Source organism: Manis javanica, chromosome 18 (assembly GCF_040802235.1).
Source record: "Manis javanica isolate MJ-LG chromosome 18, MJ_LKY, whole genome shotgun sequence".
NCBI classification, from domain to species: domain Eukaryota; kingdom Metazoa; phylum Chordata; class Mammalia; order Pholidota; family Manidae; genus Manis; species Manis javanica.
Genome location: NC_133173.1, coordinates 7,063,084 through 7,086,879, shown reverse-complemented (window position 1 = coordinate 7,086,879; position 23,796 = coordinate 7,063,084). Strand labels below are relative to the sequence as shown.

Here is a 23,796-nt window from a genome sequence, read left to right as displayed (position 1 = left end):
ATCTCACAGTATCTCAACAACGTCTTGCAATCAATAAAACATACTAGATGTGTATAGAAACAGAAAAATACATTCCATAGTCAAAAGAAAAAGAAGTGAATAAAAAATAGCTGTAAGATGTTGGAAGAGCAGACGAGGCCTTTAAAGCATCTACTTTAAACATGCTCAAGAACTTAAAGAAAAACAAGGCCATAATGAATAAACAGATGGGTACTATCAACAGAGAAATGGAAGTTACAAGAAGGAACGCAATAGGTATTTGACAATTAAAAATTAAAAAATGACATTTTTTGAAATAAAAAAATTATGACAGGCAAGTTAACTTGGGAAATTAATAGAAACTATCTGAGCTGAAGAACAGAGGGGAAAAAAATGGCTTGAAAAAAATGAACATAGCCTCAGGAACCAGTGGTGTGATATCAAGTGATCTAACATACAGTCAGCTGTAGTCCAGCAGGGAGAGTAGAAATAATGGGGAGGAAACAACATTTGAAAAAATAATTCTAAAAATGTCCAAAATGTCTTGGAAAACACTAACTACAAATGTAAGGAACTCACTGAACTCAAGCAATATACAGAAGAAGCCAAATTTAGATTTTACATAGTAAATCTGCCAAAAGTCAAAAAGAAAGAAAATTCTTAAATGCATCCAGAGAAAAAGGACACATCGCATACTGGGAATATTGATACATATGGCACCTAATTTATCTTCAAGAAGAGTGGAGGTGAGATGATAGAATGGCATCTTCAAGGTGATAAAAGAATAGAAAGAACAACTGCCAGTCCAGAATCCCAGAACTCTATATTCTTTAAAAATGTTGGCAAGAGGAATACATGTTCCAATAAATGAAAATTGACAATATTTATTGTCAGTAGATTTCAACATCAGAAATGCTGAAGAAATGTTTTCGAGCTGGAGGAAATTGATTCTGATAGAATATCATGCCTACAGGAAGGGATGGCAAGCACTGGGAATGACAACTAAGTGGGTAAATAAAAAGACTATATATATTTTCTTTTCATAATTCCTTTAATATATGACTGTCTTAAGATCTCTCCTGTCTGTCTGGATGTCATCTTTTTTTTTGTTGTGGAAAACTAGTTCAGCTAGTTTTCAGGTCTTGTTCAGAGAAAATGTTCCATGTGCAGCTGAAGGTTTGGGGTGTCTGGGAGGAAGTGAGTTCAGGGTCCTCCTACACTGCCATCTCGGACCAGAGAACCGTCTTGATTTGGGTGTTGCCCGGAGATATTTCTCTGCTCTCTCTTGTGTCCTGTGCTGCTCTGGTCACCAGATTGGTGGAGGCTGAGATGGCTATGCTACTTCACGCCCCTTACCCTTGATTCCGGAGTTAGTCCTTGCTCAAAGGCTCAAAGGACAAAACACTCAATGCTGCTCAAGCCTTGTCTCCTGCCTGCTTGGCTTGCCGTGGGCCCCGTCGATGATAGGTGGTGCTGTGGCACTCTGTCCTCCTGAGCAGAATGACATGGTCTGCATCCCCTTTGCTTTTTCTGGTATCTCAGCTCAGGCAGGCTCAGGCTTTCTGTGATGCCGGCAGGAGGACAGATGCCTTTTGGTTCTGGGACTTCACTTCAGAGATGCTGAGGAATGATGAGAACTCAAAGCAGCTCTCCTTGTTGGGTAGAAATATGGATGTCAAGTCACTTCCTCTGCCCAGGATTCTCTAATTTAGCTGGTCTAGGGCATCCTGCTCAACAGTTCCCCAACCAGTCATCACCTTCCATTAGTCACTTCTACATATATTGTTTCATTTAGTCCTTCCAGCAATTATGTGAAGTAGGTAGTATTGAATCTGTAACAGTGGTAATAATACTCATCATAATATCAATCACTGAATATACCGAGTGCCTACTAGATGGCAAGCACTGTGCTAGTAACGCTGTTTTTCTCCGGTTAATCCTCCCAGCACCCCTATGAGGTAGGCATTATCATCCCCCCATTTAAGAGAAGAGAAACCTGGGGCACAGAGAGTTTAGGTAACTTTCCCCTAACGTCCCATAGCAAATAGGCAAGGGAGCAAGGGTTTGATGCCAGGTGTTCTGCATTTAGAGTGCAATGAGGCTTATCAGAAGGGCTGGTCCCAGGTACAGTGGTGGTGGGGTCCCTGTTCCATGCCTCTTTTTCCCAAGATACCTGAATTTGTGACCATCTAAGTCACTACATCTTTCTAGGCCAGCTAAGATCCCCCTTAGGAATTTCATGCATTAAGGAGAAGGTGAAGGAAATCTTTGAGGGACAGTCCATCACCTCTCATATCACACAGACAAGGCAGCCTCCTGATTGGCAGAAGGTTATGGAGCACGGGTGTATCTGTGTGTGTACGCACCAGTGTGTATATACATGTGTGTGCTGGAGATGGGGCATAAAGAAAAACAAACCCAGGGAAGTAAAAATGGAGAAAACCAGAGCAGGAAATGGAAAGTTTACAGACAGTGACATTATATGGAAATCATCATTATAGACAGATGGGTCGCATGTGGGTACTTGGGGATGTGTTTATATTAATCAGCTTAAAATGTATCTGAGGAAAGGGGTGTTAGCTATTATTTGAGGGCACTTCAGTCTCACTAGCAGATTAGAGAAGAGATTATCTGAGCTAAGTATTAGACAGAAAGCATGGAGCCATGTGTCCTTTCATAATTAGCTATTAGCCTCTCTTCCTCTGTATTTTTGCTGTTTTGGGGTGCCATGTGTACTATTCAACATCAACTCATTTCTACACTTTAAATTTAATTGTGAAAATACCTGAGAAAATGTGGTTTTATTATGCTAATTAGGCTTTTTTTTCGAATAAAGGTCCAAATATAACCTATCTATTGAAATTTAAACTGCTTAATTAGGTTCCACCAAAATCGTCTCATGTGCCACCAGGGAGAGGGGAGCACATTCAAGAGAGGAGGTGAGGAAGGACACCGTCCCACCCGTCCCATCTCCTGGCTGTGTGACCTGGGGCCAGTCAACAACAACCTCTTTCTCTTCATCTCATCCAGTTGCTAAACCTATGGCCCATCAAAGGCACCCAGTTCTGGAATTCCACTCTGGAGCCTTCTGATCCTATGATCTTTCAGTCCCCCTGGACACCCCTGGTGTTGGGAAGCAGCCCCGTCTGCAGCCTGAGCAAGCTCAGGACCCTTCCGCGCCCCTCCCGGACCCAGCACCTTGTGGCTCCACCCTTTGCTCCTGGTCCTTGCCTTCAGAACCCATTCTGCCTTCACGTCCTTTCCAGCCTTGGGAACAGCTTTCATGTACCTCTAGAGGCTGAGAAGTGTTGAGCAGGATCTGCTTGCCTCTGTTGCAGTTGCAGCATCTCTCTTAGTGATGTCCCTTATGATAATATATGCATAGCTGTCATCGACCGCTGTGTCCTCTGGGTCAGGCCCTGTGTGGAGCCCCTGCACAGGTGGGACCTCAGCTCAGCCTCACTGCTGTGTTGGTTACAGGTAGAGTTTGTCCCCCTTTTAATGGTGATGACATTAGATTGAAAAGGTATTTTGGGATATAGGATATCGGATATGCTGACAACTCATATGGGTCTCACTTCTGGCTAAACACCAACTATACCCAGCACTGTTTGGGTGTCTCCCCACCTTCTTTTTACACAGTTGGTGCTAGGGACCCAAGGGAAGGAGCACCCACCTGGCTCTGTTCTATTTCACCCTGTAGGATGTGGCCCATTACTCACGGCTGCTGAAGTCTTTTTGGATCCCAACTATGTCATCTGACATATTTCTATCATTCTCAACTGGATGTCATCAGAAAATCTGATAAGCATGCAGCCTTTATTTTCACCCAAGTCATAGATAAAAATGTTGAATAGGAAAGAGAGCCAGGGACTGAATTTTCTGGCTGCCACTAGGAAACGCTGTCTATGTTACTGTCAGTTTATCCATTACCACTCTGAGTACTGCTATGCTTCTAATTATGGAGTCATCCTGACTGTACAGGCCTATGCTTTTTTTCTCTGTCTCATCCGCAAGATATTAGGAGAGTCCTGGGCCTGAGATTATGGGAATGAGAGGCAGGTGTGCAGTGAGGGATTTGCTTTGTCCAGAGAAAAGTCTGGCTCTTGCCCAGCTCCTGGGAGGTAATCTCTAAATCCTTAGAATGCCCTGCCTGGTAAGAGTGTCTTTGTTTACCTGGGGTCCTTGCTTGATAGTCTGTGCAAAGAATATGATTTAGGTGGGGACCTGGACCTCTGAAAGAGCTGGAGACCAAGGTCAGCAATGTCTACATGACCCCTGGACAGGGAGCCAGGGGGAAGCAATACTCTGTGCACATTGTTTTGCACTCTTGCTGGGAGACACAAGCACTGTGCACTGGAAGAGGAGAGCAGGTAGCGTAGGCCTGCTCTCTTGTGGGCCCTGCCCCTTGTGCCTGTCCCCTTTGCTGATTTTAATCTGTATCCTTCCATGGTGATAAAGCGTAACTGGGAGTATAATGGCTCTAAGTCCTTTAGGGAATCACTGCATCTGAGGGTGGTCTTAGGAATCCCTGAACTGCAACAGGAATCTCTGTACCGTATCCAAAAATTAAAAAAAAAAATTTTGAGTTCTATCCTTGCTTTTGCCTGGATCTGCTGTGTGGCTCCCCTAACTGCCTCCTTTCAAAGGTACAAAGTGAAGCAGTAGGAAGGCCTTCCTCCTCGGCACAAAGTGACCTCCCCCCTGCTTGGCCCGGGGCCTGACACTCCCCTGTTGGCTGTGCCGTGTAGTTCGATGAGCAGTCACCTCAGTACACTTAGGGCAATATACTGTGTCACCCAAGCTTGGGTCTCAGCTCCTGCCTTTTAGGAAAGTCTCTGCTAAAATTCCAATACTAATGGGGAAGCACACACCGAGCCCCTATCACCCATTCACACTGAAGACTAAATGAATCTGCCCATGAACAGAACTGGATTCTCATGAAGATGCAATTCAGGGCAGGGAGATGTGGGCAGGGGCGCTGTGGCAGCTTCCCTTAAGCTTGAGAGTAAGGAAGGCTCTTCCCCTGGGGCGAGGAGCAGGGTTTCCGGGGGCCCCCCAGGCACTGTCGAGGTGTGTTGGCCGAGGGCAGGAAGATCATGGTGAAGGAATGATGGGAGCTGAACTGAAGCTAGAAACAAGCCCTGATTTTGTCAGAAAATCAGAGGGCACAAACAGCGCTTTCTCCCTTGTCAGGCATCCATGTGTGTCCATGTGGGCAAGTGGCCGTGGACTCAGAGGGTAGGGCTTTGCCAGGGGAGAAGGGGAATTGGGGCCAAGCCAGGCATGTGACACAGGCATGTCCTCAGAGAAAGAAGGAACCCACTCCTCACCTTATTTGGAAACTGAAATGTATTTGAAAATTGAAAACTTATTTGCTTACTGAAAACAAGGTTCAGTACAGCAGGGGGAAAGGTGTCATTAAGTAGAAGAGAGTGATACCTCTGTGCACAGGGTTTGTCCTCACTCTGACCTCTACAATTCCAGTGAGCGGAACCAAGGCACCCTTTCAAATGGGAAGAATTTTACCTGAATGCTAACGTAAGGGAGTCTGACCATAATACCTTTAGCAACGTCCTCAGAGGTCATTTTTATGAATTCTCTCTACAAGGTGTTTTTATTCTTTTCCCTTTAACCTGTTCTTTAGGTATATGTGGGGAGGGAGGTTTTATTTTTCCTTCCCACTCTCTTTACTTTATCCTGTAATCAAGAAATAGGTAGATCTCCCTTTAAGTAATAATCACATGGGATAGTTCAGTCCTCTCTGTGCCCCAGGACCATAGAGGATCACAGGATGCTTGTGCCCTCAAAAGCCCCATCCTTCACAGAGGGTGGAAACCTTAGGGGCCTTTATATCTTCTCTCATCAGAGGTGGTAGGACGTATAAGGAGATGAGAGTAAATGTGAGACATTATCATCAGTTCCCAGTATGAGAGGTCTTCACATGTAAGGCCATAAGAGTGGAAGTTTCTGGAGGGCAAGAACCACATTAGTTTGTCCTTGAATTTTGGGGGCACAGCCAGGCCTGGCACTGGGGAGGGAGCTGCCTGACTCCTGACTCAGGACTTGGATGCATTTGGGCCAACTAAGATCAGGAAATGCGAACTCTTTCCGCAGCCACCACAACACGGTCGGGCAGCTGCTAGCTGGAGGCTCTGCTGCTCATGAAAGATCCTCAGACTGCGCACGGGGTGTTGGCTGTGCGCCGAGGCCTCCCTGTCTAGCTGTGCTCTCAGTCGGTCATGCACCTCAATGAGCTCATGCTCCGATTTCACGCGCTGATGTTGTGCTTGGAGCTTGCTGGGTCCCAGTAAAACTGGGTCGGAAATTCTCAAACAACGAACATGTAGGTCGTTCCCTGCCAGGTAATCAATATGGCCGAAGTTAGGGCTTCCCAAACTTCAGCCCTCTAGTGATTTTGTTAACCAGCTATGAATCCCCTGGGGATCTTGTGAAAATGCAAATTCTGTTCAGGGAATCTGGCTGTGTGGGGGGGGCTGCTCAGAAGCTTCCAGGTGATGCCCCCAAGCATAGCATGTGCAGGACCACAAGATACTTAGGTGTTGACAGGGGAGGAGGATTAGGTGGCCAATTAGCCATTCAAACTCTTCCACCACATTCCAAGCTGAAGACATAAACAGACACTGCGTCCCGTGTTGGTGTGGAGAGAACATAGCTGGGGCAGGCTGCCAGCCCTCCATTCCACGGATTAGTGGTTCGCAGCAGCAAGGGGCAGGCTGGTGTCATGGTTAGGCTTGGCCTGTGCTGTCGGTGTGCTTGTTTGAGACCTTCCTTGTGGCTTAACATCTCTGTGCTTCAGTTTTCTCATTTGTAAGACAGGGGTAGGGTGGGTGATAATGAAAGTGCTCCGTCCTTAGGGTTGTTGGGAAAGTGAACAGATCACAGACAGGATGCGTATAGAAAACGTCCGGGGCAGTTATTTTGCTTCTGGGCCAGAGCTCCAGTCCCTAAGCCGTGGACCTCAGGGGGCCCTGGGCTTCTGCGCCCTGCACAGCCACGGTTGTGCAAGCATGCTTGGGTCTCCTGTTACCCAGCAGCCGGCAGCAGACCAAAGAAAAGGGGGGGACAGGCGGGGAGAGCCAGACGAGCCTCTGCAGGGAGTCTGAGCAGGTCAGCTGGGAATGCCTGTCAGCCCTCCAGGGCTCCTGCACGGGCCTGGAGGTGGGTGAGTGACTCAGGCTGGGGCCCTCTCCACCCCCACGCCCGGCTCACCTAATCCCCGCCGCGGGAGTGGGGGGCACTGGCGCCTGCGCCGAGGTCTGGGGCTGCGCCGCGGTGACCTCACGCCCAGCAGCATGTGCGGCTGAGGCCTCCTTGCGGCGCGGCAGGCTCCCCGGAGGTGGGCAGCGAGGCCGGGCTCTCCAGCCCCCTCAGGACCCGAGAAAGGGATGGCCGAACAAGAAGGCAGCGGGCTGCAGGCCCTGCTGCGCACGCTTCAGGTAGGCAGACGCAGAGGGTGCAGGCCCGGGCGGCCGCGGCTCCGTGGGCTGGGCCTGCCCGGCGCCGGCTCCCGCTGTCCCCTCTGGCACCGGGGGCCGCTTTGCTAACCAGCGAGGGCACCGAGCCTCTGCAGCTGCTCTCACCTTGAGGCTGACCTCAGTGATGCTACGGTGTTTAAAAATTAAACACAACCATGTTTGGTGAGTGTGCTCTGCTTACATTATTGAAGCTGGTGGGATTTGAGGCTTGGGCTAAAAGATCCAGGTTTGCTAGAGATGGAGAAGAGGGCCGTCTGGCCGAGGGAGTCCTGTTAGAGCCCTACCTGAGCAGGCGGGAGACCTCAGGGAGGGGAGAGTAGCAGGGAGAGGACTCCCCCGGCCTCTCTGCTGAGGGGCTAGTCCTGGGCTCCCTAGAGTGGGCTGCAGCACAGCTGCTCGGGGCGCCTGCTAATGCGCATCTTTCCAGGCAGGATCTGGCCGAAGGAACTGGGACAGCCAGGGTCCAGGGCCTGGGAACCTGCCTATCCTGTGGGTGATTCTTTTCACTCCTAATTTAGAAAATTCTTGTCCGCAAGCAGTACTTTACACACTTGCCTGAGTACTAGAATCCCTTGGAGGGTGTTAGATAAATGCTGATGCCTGGGGCCTGCCCTCCAACATTGGATTTAATTGGCCTGCCAGCGATCAGATCAGCGTGCTAGGACTTTGGAAACCCTCGGGGTGGTCCCTCTGTGCACTTAAGGGCTGAGATCCGCTGCTTCCCACACGTGGGGAGATGCTTGCACTTAGCTGGATGCAGGGAATGCCAGAGCTCAAAGGGGCCCAAGGGGTCTTCCACACCAAGATTTTAAGCCTGACGTCCATGGAAGGTGTCACAAGATGATGGCCTTGAGTGACTCCATGACTCCATGCTCTGATTTAGAAGGCAAATGTTTGGCGCTTACGTTAATTTTTCCCTGCTATGAAAAGCTGCTTTAGTTTTCTCCTGATTCATTAGGAAATCTGTATCCTTAAAAAGTTTAATAATCAGTAAATCCAACCCTTCAGGGTACAGATAAGGAAACTGAGTCTCAGACGTGGATAAATTGCCCAAGGTCACATAACTTCTTAATAGAACTGGGACTAGCACCAAAGAACTTCAGTATCTGGTTGACTTAGTGTCTGTTGACCTGTTCTATGTGATCCATAAAAGGCAAGAATGCATCTGGTGTAGGAGTGCTTGGGGTGGGATTGGACCTCAAAATAAATTTGCAGTTGGCCTAGGAAGTCACTGCAGGTTGAGCTCAATCTCCTGTATTCCCACCGGTGGGGATTTATAATTGATATTTAGAATGACTGCCCCAGGGCAGTGCAAGATTCTCAATCATCAATGAAAGATTTAATTATATTCAATACACCCTACTCTGTTCCCAATTAACCAGAACATTAAAATAATCAGAACATCCTTCCTGGGTGCATTCTAGTTGATTGTTCAGAATATGGTTACAGGATTGACCTGGGCTCCTGGCCTGGTCTGGAGTCAGGCCTCTCAAAGCACCTCCAAGGGTCCTGTTTCTGTCTTGATAGACGTCAGAACTCTGACACACTTTAAGAAAAGAGAGGCCAGGGCAGATGTTCCTTGGAGTGCTGTTTCTTGATAGCTGGTGCCTTCCTGCACCTTCACTCCCCATGGAGCAGGAGGCCCCCTTTGTTACTGAGAAGGGGTTCACTGAAGGGCTTTGAACTGGGGATCCCCAAGGATTTGCTAATTCTAGCCAGTCCCTCTTTTCATGTGCACAAAGGTGATGGGCAGAAGGCTTAGTATTGCTTCTCAAACCTCTGGGGAGGGCCATGGTTACATCTGCACAGAATGTGAGCTTAGGTCTGCATTCCCCTTGTCTTTTAGGAGCAATCAGAACATTGCCACGGGGAGGGAGAAAGAGAAAAAGCACAGGAAACCAGAAAGAGCAAGCACAAAGATAACACATGTCCCTGTGATATGATAGTAGAAATCCCCCTATCCCAGAATATCACCATTTCTGCCTCTTTGGCGCACAATGACAAGAGAAACCAGGTCATTAAAATACATTGGTTTCTGCCTATTACCTTTTCCTGTACAAATAGGAAAGGGGTAAGTGATTTTTTTTCTCCCTCAGTTACCTGCCTTATCTCTGTCCTGAAGGTATGAGAATCAGATTTCCACTCAGGCATTTTCCAAGTCCTTGACTGTATAGCTTCAGTTTGAGGCAGAAAATGAGACAGACTCACGGGAGCCTGGGTGAGGGGGAGGCAACGCACAGCACAGGTGCATGAAACGAAGGACTGGATCCTGCCCCATTTGGGGCGTTTACCAGCTGTATATCCTCAGGCATGTCCCACGACCTCTCTGAGCCTCCATTTCTATAGCTGTAAAAGGGGATACAATAAAAATGTGTTTCTCCGCCCTTTGTGTAAGGATTAAGAGGATCCATTTACAAAGTGCTTGTAAACTGTACATGGCTGTTCGAATGACTGTGGTTTTATGATTTCCCCAGCCGAGTACACGGTGGAGAGGCTGGAACACTTGCCGACACTTTTCACCAACCTGCCCTGCTTTGTTTTCCTGGGTGGATTCCAATATACTTGGAAGAAAAGGAAGGTGTCTCATTCTGTCCCGCTCTCGTCTCTCCATGTGGTTTGAGCTAATGGGGATGATGGGGAGCTGCCAGGGTAGCAGGATATGGGCACAAAGCCAGCTCTGACTCTTAGGAGCCCTCCCCCAGGGGTGCCCCAGAAAATGCCAATGAAATACCTTATCAAAACATGAAAAATGTATAATTACTCGGTCAGCTTTGGCGCACTCTGAGCTCTATCATGGGCACATTTTTGCTGTTTGCATTTGTACTTTATCATTTGATGTTGCAGCTGCTCAAACTGAATCCCAGGTCCGCACCTCTGCCAAAATGTGCGTAGCAAACTCCTTTTCTCGTCTTGAGCTCCAGGAACATCATCTATTATGGATTGTGAATGAGGCCGCAGGATGTGGGGCTTCCTGTCTCAGGTTAGCATTGAGTTTAGATAATAGAAAACCCTGATGGGGTGACAACTCCACTTTTCCCCTTGGACTTGTTCCTCCAAGGATCATTTCTAACACAACAGGTGATTTCAGCCCCTAGGCTGCCGAGAGGGGATGGGCAGGAATGTAATGCCCAAAATATTTCATTCATAGCACTTGGGAGTTTTGTTTCCAAAACAGGTGTTGGAAAATTTCCCTTCTAGAAGTCTCCATGGAGGATGTGGGAATATCCATCCATTGTACATCCATAGGGCCAGGTGGAACGGAAACAGAACTTTCCCCTTGGACATAAACTGAGGGGTTTGGATAAACAAGGGAAGAATTTTCCTTTTAGATAGCAAACACTGGGTAGACTTTCTAGAGATCACAGGATTTCTCATTTCAGTGAAGTGTAAGGCTTTCTGGGTTTTTTTCTACCTCAAATGCAACACAAACATGAAAGCAAATTGAAATATGTCTTAATTTCAAGCGTCAGTAGAAGCAAAGATAAAGAAAAACCCCATAAGGACAGGCACCAAATGGAGAAGGGACACAACTGGCACCAAACGGCTTCTGTTGGTGTATAAGGAATGACTCGGTGCCAGTCAATGTGGAGGAGGAAGGGGGTGATGGTGGCATGTAAGCATATGCTGAGCTGGAGAAGCCTTTATTCGGTGTTTTGTTTTTAAAGAATTTTTTTGCTTTCACATTTTCTTAAACTGCTTGGAGTTAGAGATTGGGAAAAAAAAGAGCATTTGTTAAGGGCCCACGTTATGCCAAGTTTTACCTCCATCACCTAACATCACTGTCTGCCGCCCTGTGAGATGTGGTTTCTGTCTTATAGACAAGGGCACTGACTCTCGAGGGAATCTTATGCTGGTGAAGGGTCCTGACAGAAGCCTAGTAAGTCCCTAGAGGAGGGTGTGAAGCTGATCCTGTCACTCCAGAGTCTTCCCACTGGTCCACACTGCTTACATGACCTACGAAATACATACTTATTATTATTTGAGGGCATTTTGTTGGCTGGACTGAAACTGAAGGTTGAGAAGGAATGGATTCTCTACCATAGAGGGTAGCTTATTTAGAACCAAAACCATCTCCCACATCTCATTTTGGTATGTGGCTACATAACTCCTGATAAAGGAAGGTAACAATTTTGATTTGGGTCAGTTAGGTATTTTCAGCATCCATCCATTCATCTACCATCTATCATTCATCCATCCCTCTATCCTGCCATCTAACCATAGCTTTCTATGTGTTAGAGATGCAGAGAAGACCACTAGGTAGAATGATACGCCAAGAAGACCAAGGTCTTTGGATCTTGGCTCAGCCACTCAAAGCTTGTGTGACTCAGGACCAACTACTGAACTTCTCTTCACTGAAATGCTTCCATCTGTAAAATGAGAATTATAATGCCTACTCATGAACTTATTATATGTTTAGAGAAAAATGCATGTACAAAAGTAAGTGTCATGGTATGTGCCTGATACATAGCAATTATTGTAATTAAACATGGTCCTCTGCCCTCATGAAAACCCAATACTGAGGTGGAAAGGTAGGAGGATAAACATATTTGTAGAGCTAGTGTGCACGTGATGAGTGCCGTGCTAAAGGGAAGCATCGAAAGAAAATGCCATGGAAGTTGGGAGAAGAAACTCCTCCTGGCTAGAGATTCATGGGAGGCATTGGGAAGAGGGTCCCATGGCAGCAGGGGCAGGCGTGGTTGCCAGGTGAGGAGTGTGCACGTGTCCAGGACGTGTGCAGAGTGTTCAGGATTCGCCATGGTACTGAGTTGACTAAAGCAGAAAGTTCATGAAGGGGAAGACAGGAGATTGACGTGGGAGTTGCCCACATGCTGGAGAGTCTTGAGTGGCAAACTCCAGAGCCAGCCATGCCCTTGGTAATGGCTCTCAGTCCTTCAGTGTGGGCAACGGGGGCTGCATGACATTCAGCCAAGGTGATGGGTGTGAAGCTATTTGGACTCAGGGTTGTTTGACATGACAGCCTCACTGCTATTTTTTTTTTTTGTCAACTAAGGTGATGTGTCCCCCACAGTCTCCACATCCCTGACCTGCCTTCTGTTCCTGGTCCTCTTTCTATCTCTGCCCCCACCCATCAGCCCTTTCCTGTCACCTAACTGTGTAACTCACCTCCTCTGGAGCCCCTCCACAGCCCTGATCTCACCCCAGGGGAGAGGGCTAGGAGGAATTGAGGCTCAGGGATTGCGGGAGGAGAATGGTTTTAAAACACTTTCATTTTTAAATTCGTAAGAAGCACAAATTATTCTAGAGGTGACATTCAAATGCCCTTGTGTCCAAGCAGCTCTGATAACAAAGCTGCAGTAAAACCACCAGAGTGGAGTGGAAAAGTCCAGTTCTCACTTGTGAATTGAGAGAAGTTGGTTTTTCCATCCCCGGAGCCCAGATTCTAGGTTTGTCTGCTTTCCAGACACCCTCCTTTGTGGGACGGGATGGAGGACAGAGGGTCTGCGTTGCTTAGAAGTGTAACTGGAAATCTGACATTACTGGAATCATATTGAGAGAAATGGCTACCAGACAGACCCGTGCCCACAGGGCAAATCCATAACCTGGCAGCATTTACTCCACTACCTACTCAGTTACCAAAACTGGAATCACCCTTAGGAAAGCCAAGCACAGTCTCAGGTCAAGCCCTGCGAGTTGGAGAAACAGGCAACCAAGGAAGAGAGGTTGGTCTGGGCTGTAAATTGCTGTATCCGTAAGTGTGGGACAGGCAGCTGTGAATCAAGCAGCCTGGGCGCCTCTTCATATTTTGGAAGTGGGCCCACGGAAATGCATCCTCTTGGCTGTGACCTCTGGGTCCTTTGCCAGACTGGAATGAAGGAAGTTGACAGTTTGTGAGATCTGTGGGTTTTTTTTCACTGAGGGAATACCACATGGTTCCTTCAGAGCGAAAGAACGGCAAACCAGGTTCTCCTTTGAGGAAAGGGTGTGCAGGATGCATGAGAGATGACTAACAGAGGTGCCGGGAACGAAAAGAATGACTAGCGAAAGGTCACGCAAGAAAGCACGATGGCACAGAGTATGAGCTCAATGCGTAGATTTCCAGCCCTCCTTCCTTCCTTTCTCCTTCTTTCTCTCTATGCCTTTTTTCTTCCCTCCCTTCTTCAATTATTTATTTTTTGATAATTTTTGCAAACTGAATACACCAGGTAAGCAGCCCCCAGAGGAGGTAGCAGTAAACTCCTGGCATCCCAGAAGACTCCTCACCCCCATTCCGGTCACTGTTCCCCCAGTGTAAGTGCCAATGCCACGTATTAGTTGTGCAATCTTTGCACTTCATATAAACGGAATCCTCTTTTGCAACTGCCTTGTTTTCTCGGTGTTGTGAGATTCCTCCATGTTGTTGCACGTAGTTTAGCGATTCTCATCACCAAAGAGCATTCCACTGTGTGAATGCACCACAATTTATTTATCCATTCCAGTGGACGATGATGATATTTGGGGTAGTTTCCTTTTTTGTTGTTTATAACATACAGTGTTGCTATGAGCATTCTAGTGCCTGCTTTGTGAACATATGTATATGTACACATGTCCGTTGGGTGTATATCTAGAAGTGGAGTGGAGAGGTCACAGGACTTAGTAGATAATGGAATTTTTCAAGAATAGTTGCTCCCAAACAGACACCTATGAGCCATGGAAATACCATGAGTTTGTGAGAGTTCTGGATGTGCCATACTTTAGCCCAAACTGGATTAATCCATATTTGTTAGTTGGAAGTGGCTTGAGATGCTTTGCATGAAGGGACACTGTCATATTTATGTTTTATGTGCTCAGTTCCACATACTTGGTCCCTTTCATATTAACAGTTAAAATAATAACCAACACTTATTAAACAGTTTCAGCAAGTCAGGAGCTGTGCAAAGTCCTTCACATGCATTGTCTCATTTGATCCTTGCAACAACCCTGTAAAGCAGGTAGTATAATTATCCTCATTTACAAGCTCTGAAATGGAAGATTGGAAAATTGTAAACACATTTCCCATGGTCACAATGTAAGCAGCACAGGTGGAATTTGAGCAGAGGGGATCTGATGCCAGAGGATGCGTTCTCACTATATGCATTAATTCTGAGGAAAATATGGGCATGAGAAAATTCTGAAGAGGGTTTCCTAGGTGGTGGGTGTCTGTTGGGGAACATGTAGACCCCCTAGTTGGCATATCAGGGGAAGATGGCAGCTGTCCCCACAGCGGGAGGACTGGCCAAGAGGGCAGAGAACAGGTGTCCAGGGCAGGGGCGGTTGGGGGGGTTGTCAGCAGACTCTGTTAAGGGCCAGATAGCAAAGTTGTTAGGCTTTGCTGGCTACAGGATCTGTCACAGCTACTCAATCCTGCCACAGTAGCTGTAGACAATATGCAAATAAGTGGGCGTGGCTACATGGTTACATTCCAGTAAAACAATGTACAAAAACAGGCAGCAGGCTGGATTTGGCCAGTGGGCAGTAGTTTGCTGACCCCTGGCCTGGAGGCCTTTGGGTACAAGTCTTGTGTAAGGGGCGGAAATGGGATGGAAAGTAAGTAAGTAAGTGATGGAGCAGCAGGTGCCTATTGCTGCGGAGGACCCCCGGGGGTAACTCCCTTCACTTCTGTGGGTGTCCTCCTCAACTGCCACACTGCCCTTCTTGCAAAAACAGCAGACCAAATGATACTCTGGGTGTCAGAGTTCCTCTGGGGGCAAGTCTTACAGCACCTGAAATGCACAGTTCAGAGTGTCATCTCCTGAGCCATTTCTGCTCTGCTGCCTCCACTTCCCCAGGTGTTGGTGGGGACAGGGACTGTGCACATCAGCCCTCCAGAGGTGGGCTTGCAGGTCATTTCAGCAGCATCATAGTCAATGTACTAGGTGACTGTTCTACAGATGTTGTCTGTATTCAGTAACACTAACAGCGCAAGACATGTTCAAGCCAGCACTTCTCAAACAGGGTTCCGCAGGACACTAGTGTTCCCTAGGCTGCTCATGGGTATTCTACTCACAAAGGGATAGATGGGTTTGGAATGTCAGGATAAAGAAAATTTAACTAGATTTTTTCACTGAAATGTCATCAATCTTTCCAAACATTTATGCCTTTCAGCAATCAGTTTAAATGCCTTTTACTCAGACAGGACTTCTCTGACAGTCCAATTAGCTACCTGGTCACTAGCTCCCACATCTCTAGTTTGACTGTTCGCAGAGAACTGATACTTGTTTGTGGCCCTCCTTCCTTCTCCAACCAGGGCAGGAATCTCATCTGTCTTGCTCATTCCTTATCCCTACAGCTTAAGCACAGTCAAGGACCTAATAGGTGCTCCATAAGTATTTGTTGATTGAATAAAATGAATGTGCATAGTTTATTGTTATGCTGGGGATATAATACGTAGCATTTCCAAACCATCTTGGAGATGGGATAATTTTCAAGGCAAAAACCCACTGGCATCTCACAGGGCATTATGAATCCATTGGACACATTTGGGAAACAGCAGTAATAGGTCAATGCCATGTTAAATCACTGCTGGTCCACACAGTTTGAATTTCTCCTGCTCTGGAAAGATTGATGATATTTCAGTGAAAAAATCTAGTCAAATTTTATTTATCCTGACTTTTCCAACCCATCTCCTGTTGCAACTATTCTGATCCAAGCAGATACAGAGTTAGTTCTGTTGGACAGAACTATGACCAGTCTTCTTGGGGAATTTCACTAGCTGATGACTCTGCAGCCTGTCTTTAGGGCTGGAATTGACATGAATTCTGGTCATTATTTGGTTGGACCAAGTAAGAATTTAAGTGACAGATGTGGATGTTTAGGAAGAGAACAAACAGTTCTTCCTAGATGCTCAAAAGAGCCATTCTGCTTCTGATCAGGAGGTCAGATGGCCGTAAGGACAGTGTTAGCCTCGGGTTTCAGATAAAAGGCACGGTTGGGTTTCACAGATAAGGTATCTGATGAAACTTTCCCCAGGGGACTTGGACAGAAGGCCCCTTCTCCAATAAATGGCAGCAATGAACTCTCCCCCTACTCTAAAACAAACAAACAAACAAAAACCCACTGGGTGTGAACATCTCTAATCTCTGGATCCCATCAATCAGAAAAGTTCAATGGCCTGCATTTTTGACCCCTAGGCATCCTTAACCATCCTTAACTTCCTCTAAGACCTGAACTAATCCAGGCAGCTCTATGACAATGCAGATACCTTCCATTTTTCACAATAGCCACATTAGGAAGAGTCTTTAAGAAGCAAATCCCATTTCTCCTTGATTTTCATCATTAAGTTGCAAAATATATATATTATACATCCTCATATATATTGCTACATATCATACATCATGAAATATATGTCCCGAAGGAAAAAAAACTCCCCAGATGGCAGCTAAAATTTTGGACTGAGGAAGAAGCTAAGATGATAACAATATCTGAAGAAAAATGGATATTAACATTCGAGGAGTGTTTTGGCTGAGAGCTGCTCACATTTGCTGAGCACTTACCACGTGCCAGCAAATATTCTAGGTGTTATACAAGTATTATCTCATGTAATCCTCAAAACAGTCCTGTGAGGTAAGAACAGCTATTGTCTCCATTTTCCAACTTGGAAACACAGGGTACTTGCTCAAAGTCACACAGCCTTTAGGTGTCAGGACCAGGATTTGAACCCAGGCACCATGTGACTGTAGATTGCTATTACTCATGGCTATTACTCACTGGGCTACAGCATCTGTTTCCCTCTCCCCTGTCTTTTTCACCACTGAATATTTTTTTCCTGATTAAAGAAGTAACAGAAGCTCATTAGTATAAAAATTTAATTAATACGTAGATTAAAAGTATAGTAAGTAAAAATCCCCCCATCAAATCCTACTCTCTAAGACAACCAGGCAAAGGTCTTGCTGTACATTCTGATGTATATTATTTTAGATGTTTATATACAAATAGCAATATGTACATTTCTATAATTATATGACTGTATTTTTATATCTTTTTGATGCACTATTATTCAATTTGCTTTATACATATCAGTATAATTGGACATCTTTAAAGCCAGTACATATAGACCACGCTCAATCTTTTGTGGTAATTAGGTAGTAGTTAAGTATATGGATGTACCTTAATAGAAGTAAATAGAAATACATTTTCTTTTAGTGTTTCACTTGACTTTGAGTTTGTTTTTTGAGTTTTTTGTGTTACATTTGTTATATTTTAAGAGTTAACTTTATCAAACTTTTCTTTCATGAGCTATTTTTGGCCAAAGATTCCCCCCCGAACCCCCCGTGATCTCTTATGATTGATGCTTAAATTTAACTTCATGCAGCTCTCTTTTCTTAAGTCTTAGGAGCTTCTGTGCCATACCATATACCATATTTCACCAGTATGTGGCAACAGTTAACAAATTTATATCCTTGAAATTTCTTTTCTGGGAAGATCCCAGTTCTGTAAAGTCCAATAGCGCTCTGCTGGAACATAAATATTTATTTAAAATGAACGTATCTAAGTTTCTTGGCTGGGCTTTGGGAGGCCAGTTTGACTTTAGACACTGCCACCTGACTTTTTGGGCTGGCATCCTCTGTCTTGATGGTTTACAGGCTTCATTCAGTGCTAGGAGATTTGCCCAGCAATATCACCTGTTTCCTTGGGATTCTATGACCCTCTTGCTAAGGTTCATTCACGTCGTGAATGCCTGCCTTGGACCAGAGGCTGTGTTAGGTAGCTGGTGGCAATGTTCTCAGATCTTATCGGCCAGACACTATCCTATGGAAATTCTTCCAAATGCTAATGAGTCACGTCAGGAAGAAGGAGGTTCAGAATGCTGGGGTCACACCTGTGCCTCTTTGCTCCGTGGGCCGTTCTCTTCTGGCTGCCTGGCTGCAAACCCATTATTATCATTCCTCCACGGCTCTGGGGACAGATCTGAAGACTCGGCAGCTGTAATGTGCTCAGCTATGCCTATGCACCTATGTTAATTCCCATGTGGTCTTTCACAAAAAATTAAAGCACAGTTATTCTTAATTGTTTCATCCTTTTTTCTCCCAGGGAGCAGGGTGTCACAGATCTCTTTTTGATGCCATTGAAATCTAAATATACTTGCCCCAGATGAATGTACATGCAAACTTCTGCAAACGATTTCGGGGTAATAAGCTACACCATAAGGTTTCACTTTCTCAAGGTCTTTACTTGGGTGTTTTTTTGTTTTTTTCTCCTGGCATGGTGCTCTTTAAGGTCAGACTAGTAGAGGCAAGTTCTAATTACATACAGGAAACCCCACAGTCTGTCCAATTGTAACATATTCCTCATGCGTCCCAGCTGGGTACATATTCTTACCTCCACTTCACAACTTTGTCTTGAACATCTTTCAAATTACCTTTGATGAATCAACTAAAATGTTACTTTCCCAAATAAAGCCTTTTCTGATAACCCAAGGAGATATCTCTCCCTCCTCTGAAGTAACTCCCAGGCATTTGTTCGTTTCTCTTACATCATCTATGCTTTGTTTTGTTGTATATATTGTTGTTTTTTATTCTACAAACTTTTGTTGGGCATTGAGAGTGCCAAAATAAATACAATATGGTTCTTGTCCTCCCAGAGCTCATTATGAGGAGGAACCATATGTTCATTTGAGAATCTCCTGAAAGTTGTAGACCCTCTTCCTTGATAAGCATAAATTTGTGCAAGCATTTAAATGTCAGAAGATTTGCCTCCAGAAGAAATCTATGCCGTAGGATTCCTTGGGTTGACATATGAATAAATAATTATAAAGTATTATTCCCAGTGTATTTTTGGAACAAGGGGAATCTCAAACAATCTCTAACCTTTCATGAACTTCTGTTCCAGAGTAATAGATAGGTTTGATATTTCAGACCAACCAATCCTTTTAAAAATATGGATAAAATATAAGTGCTTTTGTAAAAAAGCATCATTGTTTAACATTTAATGGACTGAGGTCAGGAGAGGCGGGAAACCCAGAGAGATGAGCAAAGCTCCGGCACTTCTGCCTTGAAGGTGTTCACTGCTTTGGAAGGTGTGGCTAGAAAGATTGTGTTGTGCATTCTGTGGCCATGCACATCTAGGAGAATGAGAGTTGGGATACAAGACTTGCCAATGGGAACTGTAGTAAACCACTCTCTGGTTTTGGAATGAGACCTGAAGGGCTGCTTCCTAGAAGTAAAGGTGAGCCATACATAAGGTAATCTTCATATTGAGCCATTCTTCAGTTTATCTTGGTGGCCCAGATAATTTTAAGACTTGAACGGGTGTTCTCAGATTCCTAGAGCTCCTAGGTGCCTGGTAAAAGCAAATTAAAATCCTCATGAGTGGAAGAAATGGATCTTACATTAAATTTGAAAACCAGACACAGGGGGAGATAAATGAATATGAATAAATGCTAGCAGAAATAACAGATGACAGAATTAGATCCACCAGTGCCCAAACACTGGAATTACCAGACACAGAATACAAGAGGGATTTGGTTACTATATTCAGAGAGATTAGAGTTAAATTAGAAACCTTGGCAGTGAACTCTAATCTGTAAAAAGTGATATAGAAAATCTGAAAAGGAACCAAATAGAAATTTTAACTGAAAAATAAAATAATCAAAATCAAGAACTCAAAGAATAGGTTTAACTATAGATTAGACTTTACTAAAGAAGGAATTAAAAATCAGTTTATATAAACTATTCAGAATGAAATGCAGAAGGTCAAAAGGACTGAACATGCAGAAAGGCAGATAAGAGACAGAGAGAATAGTGTGAGAAGGGCTAACATACATTTAACTGGAATCCTGGCAAAACAGGAAAGAATCAGGCAACAACCATATTTAAAGAGATAATGATAGAGTTCCAAACCTTCAATATACCCTTTAGTCCTTGATAATAGAGACAGTATCTTATTCCAGTCTGTGTTCCCTGAAACACCCAGCAGGACTTTACTGAATGTTTGTTGAAATTTATTTGTTGAGGAACCTTTCTACTATGTTCCTGTTTATAATTTTGGAATCATGTCAGATTCTTTTAAAATGGTGTACTCTTTAAAACAACATTAGAAACTTACTATCTGATGTAAATATATGTCCAAATATCTAAATCTCTGTATTTGCAGTGTCACCCCAAAATTCACACCTTAACTACAACTAATATGATAGAAGTATAAGCTCTCATTTGTGATCTGATGACTCATTTTTTGACCCCCCAAAATCCCTCAAACTCCTATGCATTACATATAATTATACTCCATTTGGTTTCTTGCTGTTTATGTTTTATAACAGTCTTTGGCAATTTTGTAACTTTAGAGTTATCAAATTCTAATCTGGTCACAATGAATTAAAATATTGTACTTGTTTTGTCCTGTTCTCTTTAATGATATGGTATTCTGATAGGTTGCTCCATATTTTTCTTTAGAATAGAGGGGAAACATGATGTTTTATATGTTCCCAAGGAAACAGATTTTGAGACAAGATTTTGGGCAGAGGGAGGAGTTGAATTGCAATATCGTCACAACAAAGGCTCTAGCTGATCCCAGAAAGTTCTGGAAGTTGGATGGTCCTTTAGCATTTGTCTTGTCCTTTAGCAGCGAGTTGTGAGCTTTGCACCTCCTCCACTGCACCATTGACCAATGATTGGATGCAGGCTGCTTCTAGATACGGGACCTCTTCTCCTGACAGAAATTCCCAAGGGGGACACAGGTGAGAGTCACCACTACTCCCTGTGGCTTGGGGATGAGTGCCTCAGTCCTGAAAGGGAGACCTAGGAGGCACACCTGAAGCATCCAGTATGAATGATAACTGGTAAGACTGGGCATCCAGAGACCCAGGTCCTAATCCTGCCTTTGCTACTATTGACCACGTGATCTTGGAAAAATCACAGAACCTTCTGGATCCCAGTTTCTTCATCTTTAAAATATGAAGTAGGGATGAGATCACTTTTCTCAACTTTAAACATTTGCATGCCACTTTCATTAACTATTTTTTCATATTTTTGGGTCAACAATAGTATTGTTGACTGAACATGATTTTTTCCAGTAAATTTCATTTTAACTTTACTTAAGATGGCACTTTACATATATCCATAAATATAACAATAGCACTCAGTATAAATTGGAAGTAGTCAGAAAAATAAATTTAACATAAATAATGGAATGCTATTAAAGTTCAGCTAGATACTGCCTGTGGAGTCTCTGAACTTGAGGCTTGCTTTCTTTTCTTAAAAGATTAGCAACTATTGGAGAGGAATTGGAAATACACTATAACTAAGACTTTAATAGACATTTCTCAAAATAAGAATAAATGCTTTGTTGGGAGTCAACATTTTTTTCTATGTGATTCAGTGATATCTAATACTGTGTCTTCTGTGGCACCTAAATTCAGGTCATAATATTCTCAGTAGGACATTTCTGACCTTTTATGAAAACACTGGATTAGATAGTCATTATCTATGACTCTCTCCATGGGTGAGAGGAGTGCTGGGGAGGAGATATGTAAGAGTTATCCTTTTATCTAGTAATCTATTAGACTGAGTGCCAGCTAGAACTTGAGGAATTATATTTATTGGCTAAAGTTCTTAATATTATGAGCACACCATGTCTAAACTATAGCCATGGTGACTAGCAATAAGAATCCAGTTCTCCAATTCTGCCAGTTGCCCTAGAAGAAGGAGTCTCTCCTAGAAGCTCGACTTTCTTTCCTGAGTAGCCCTGTACAACTCTACCCTATGCCCCAGCTACACCTGCTCAGGAGCCGCTGATCTGAAGTAGCATGGATGTGGTCCTCTCATCCTGAGACCACAAGTTTCTTGGTCAGATACCTTTTCCCTGCTTACCAGGGGTTAGCCAACTGATCCTGGGACATTTAGGCATTAGTAGGAGGGGCCCAGAAAATTCTTTCTTTGATCTTCCTGGAAGATACCAGACCTGCTATGAGTTGCCCAGACCTGCTGACCTGCTTTCAGGGTTCTGTCCTCTCTGTACATGGACCTTCACAATCAAGAGTAGAGATCTGAGCCTTCTCTAGAATTCCAGCTGTGCTCCAAGTTTTATTAGGGCTACTGCTCCTGCTTCTCTTTCAGCTAGATAACAGAGGCTTTACTGCAGTCTTGGCATCCCTTCATTTCCCAATGTTAGATTTGGCATCTCCTATTGAATTTACCTGGAGTAGCCAAACAGAGGATGATTGGAAATCACTGTAGGTACCAATTTACTCCCATAAGTAAATTAGGAAAATTACCATCCTTGAGGCCAGCAAAGGCATTTACCTTAGTGGGGCTACCACCCCTCATTTGGTTAGATCTATATTCTGAATATTTCTGAGGAATTGAGACTACAAGGCCTCTTTGCTTCTATCACAAAAACAATTTATGTCAGCATATAAATGTAGTGATAATGACAGTGATTGCCTAATAGCAGAGGAGAAAGGAGGTGAGCAGTAAAGGATGAGGGTGGCCAGAAAGGAGAAGTGAGAGATCCTCATTGAGCACTGCTGTGTCCAGGCCCTGCTTGGCCTGAGCCAGGGGCAGGGCCAATAGTCTTTGAATACAAGGGGCTCGGTGTGGTGAACTAATCCCTCAAGTCCTAGGGCGCAGGTCTGATTGACCAGCGAGTGTCTCTTACGCTCTTTTAGAACTGTCCAGCCTCAGTTCTTTATGGTTCTTTCTATCCTTGGTACACAGTCAGTCTGCAGGGCCGATTCCACAAGGTTTCTGAAAGTGATTGATTTTACATACATAGCTTTATTTGGTGTGACTTGTCACATCAAAATAAATCATGAGTCACATGGAGTATGTGAAGTTATGCTAGTATTTAGAGTGACCTGCCAAGACCCCCATCTCTTCAGATCTCCTCTGAGAATTACTTTTCTCTTGGCCTGCCAATGTCTAGCTCCCCACGCGGTTATCTAATTCTGAAAACGGTACAGGGACAAAATGTAAGTGCACACTAATGGGCAAATAAATGTGCGTTCAGGCTGATGTGTGGGTAGCTTCTCTTGGTGTGTTATAACCTGGTGTTCTGTGGTATTTGTCAAGGGCTTGGCTGTACAGAGAGAGCAGAGTGGTTCAAAATTCAGTGATTGCGATGCTCACATTACATGTCCTTGGTCTTTGTAAGATCTGGTTCCTAGAATTATTTTCAGGAAAGCTACAGTCCCTGTTATTCAGGAAAAAATGCATTTGGATGCACCCAAGGTCAAAGCAATTTTCATGCATGATATGCTGTGTGTGCATACAGATGATGAGCTGAGAGCATACAGATGATCTTTTGACCTATCTTGAGCTCCAATCAGAGCTAGGAAGCTTCCATTTGATTTTGGGATAATTCATGTCTTTTCACTTGATTCCAATGGTTGTCCAACCAGGGATAA

The 23,796-nt window shown here is 44.5% G+C and overlaps 1 protein-coding gene across 11 annotated transcripts in view; it reads left to right on the top strand.

The window, feature by feature from the left end:
- The first annotated feature begins 7,091 nt into the window (after positions 1-7,091).
- Positions 7,092-23,796, top strand: part of AGBL1 (AGBL carboxypeptidase 1) — an 822,820-nt gene continuing 806,115 nt past the window's right edge. For 6 of the 11 annotated variants that reach the window (XR_012127046.1, XM_073226992.1, XM_037000687.2 and 3 more), the window contains exon 1: positions 7,178-7,439. Coding sequence is in view for 8 of the 11 variants with exons in the window: in XM_073226992.1 (XP_073083093.1) it covers positions 7,389-7,439 (51 nt within the window). In the remaining 3 variants the exon portion in view is untranslated. The other 5 variants (XM_073226990.1, XM_073226993.1, XM_073226989.1 and 2 more) reach the window with 3 other exon arrangements.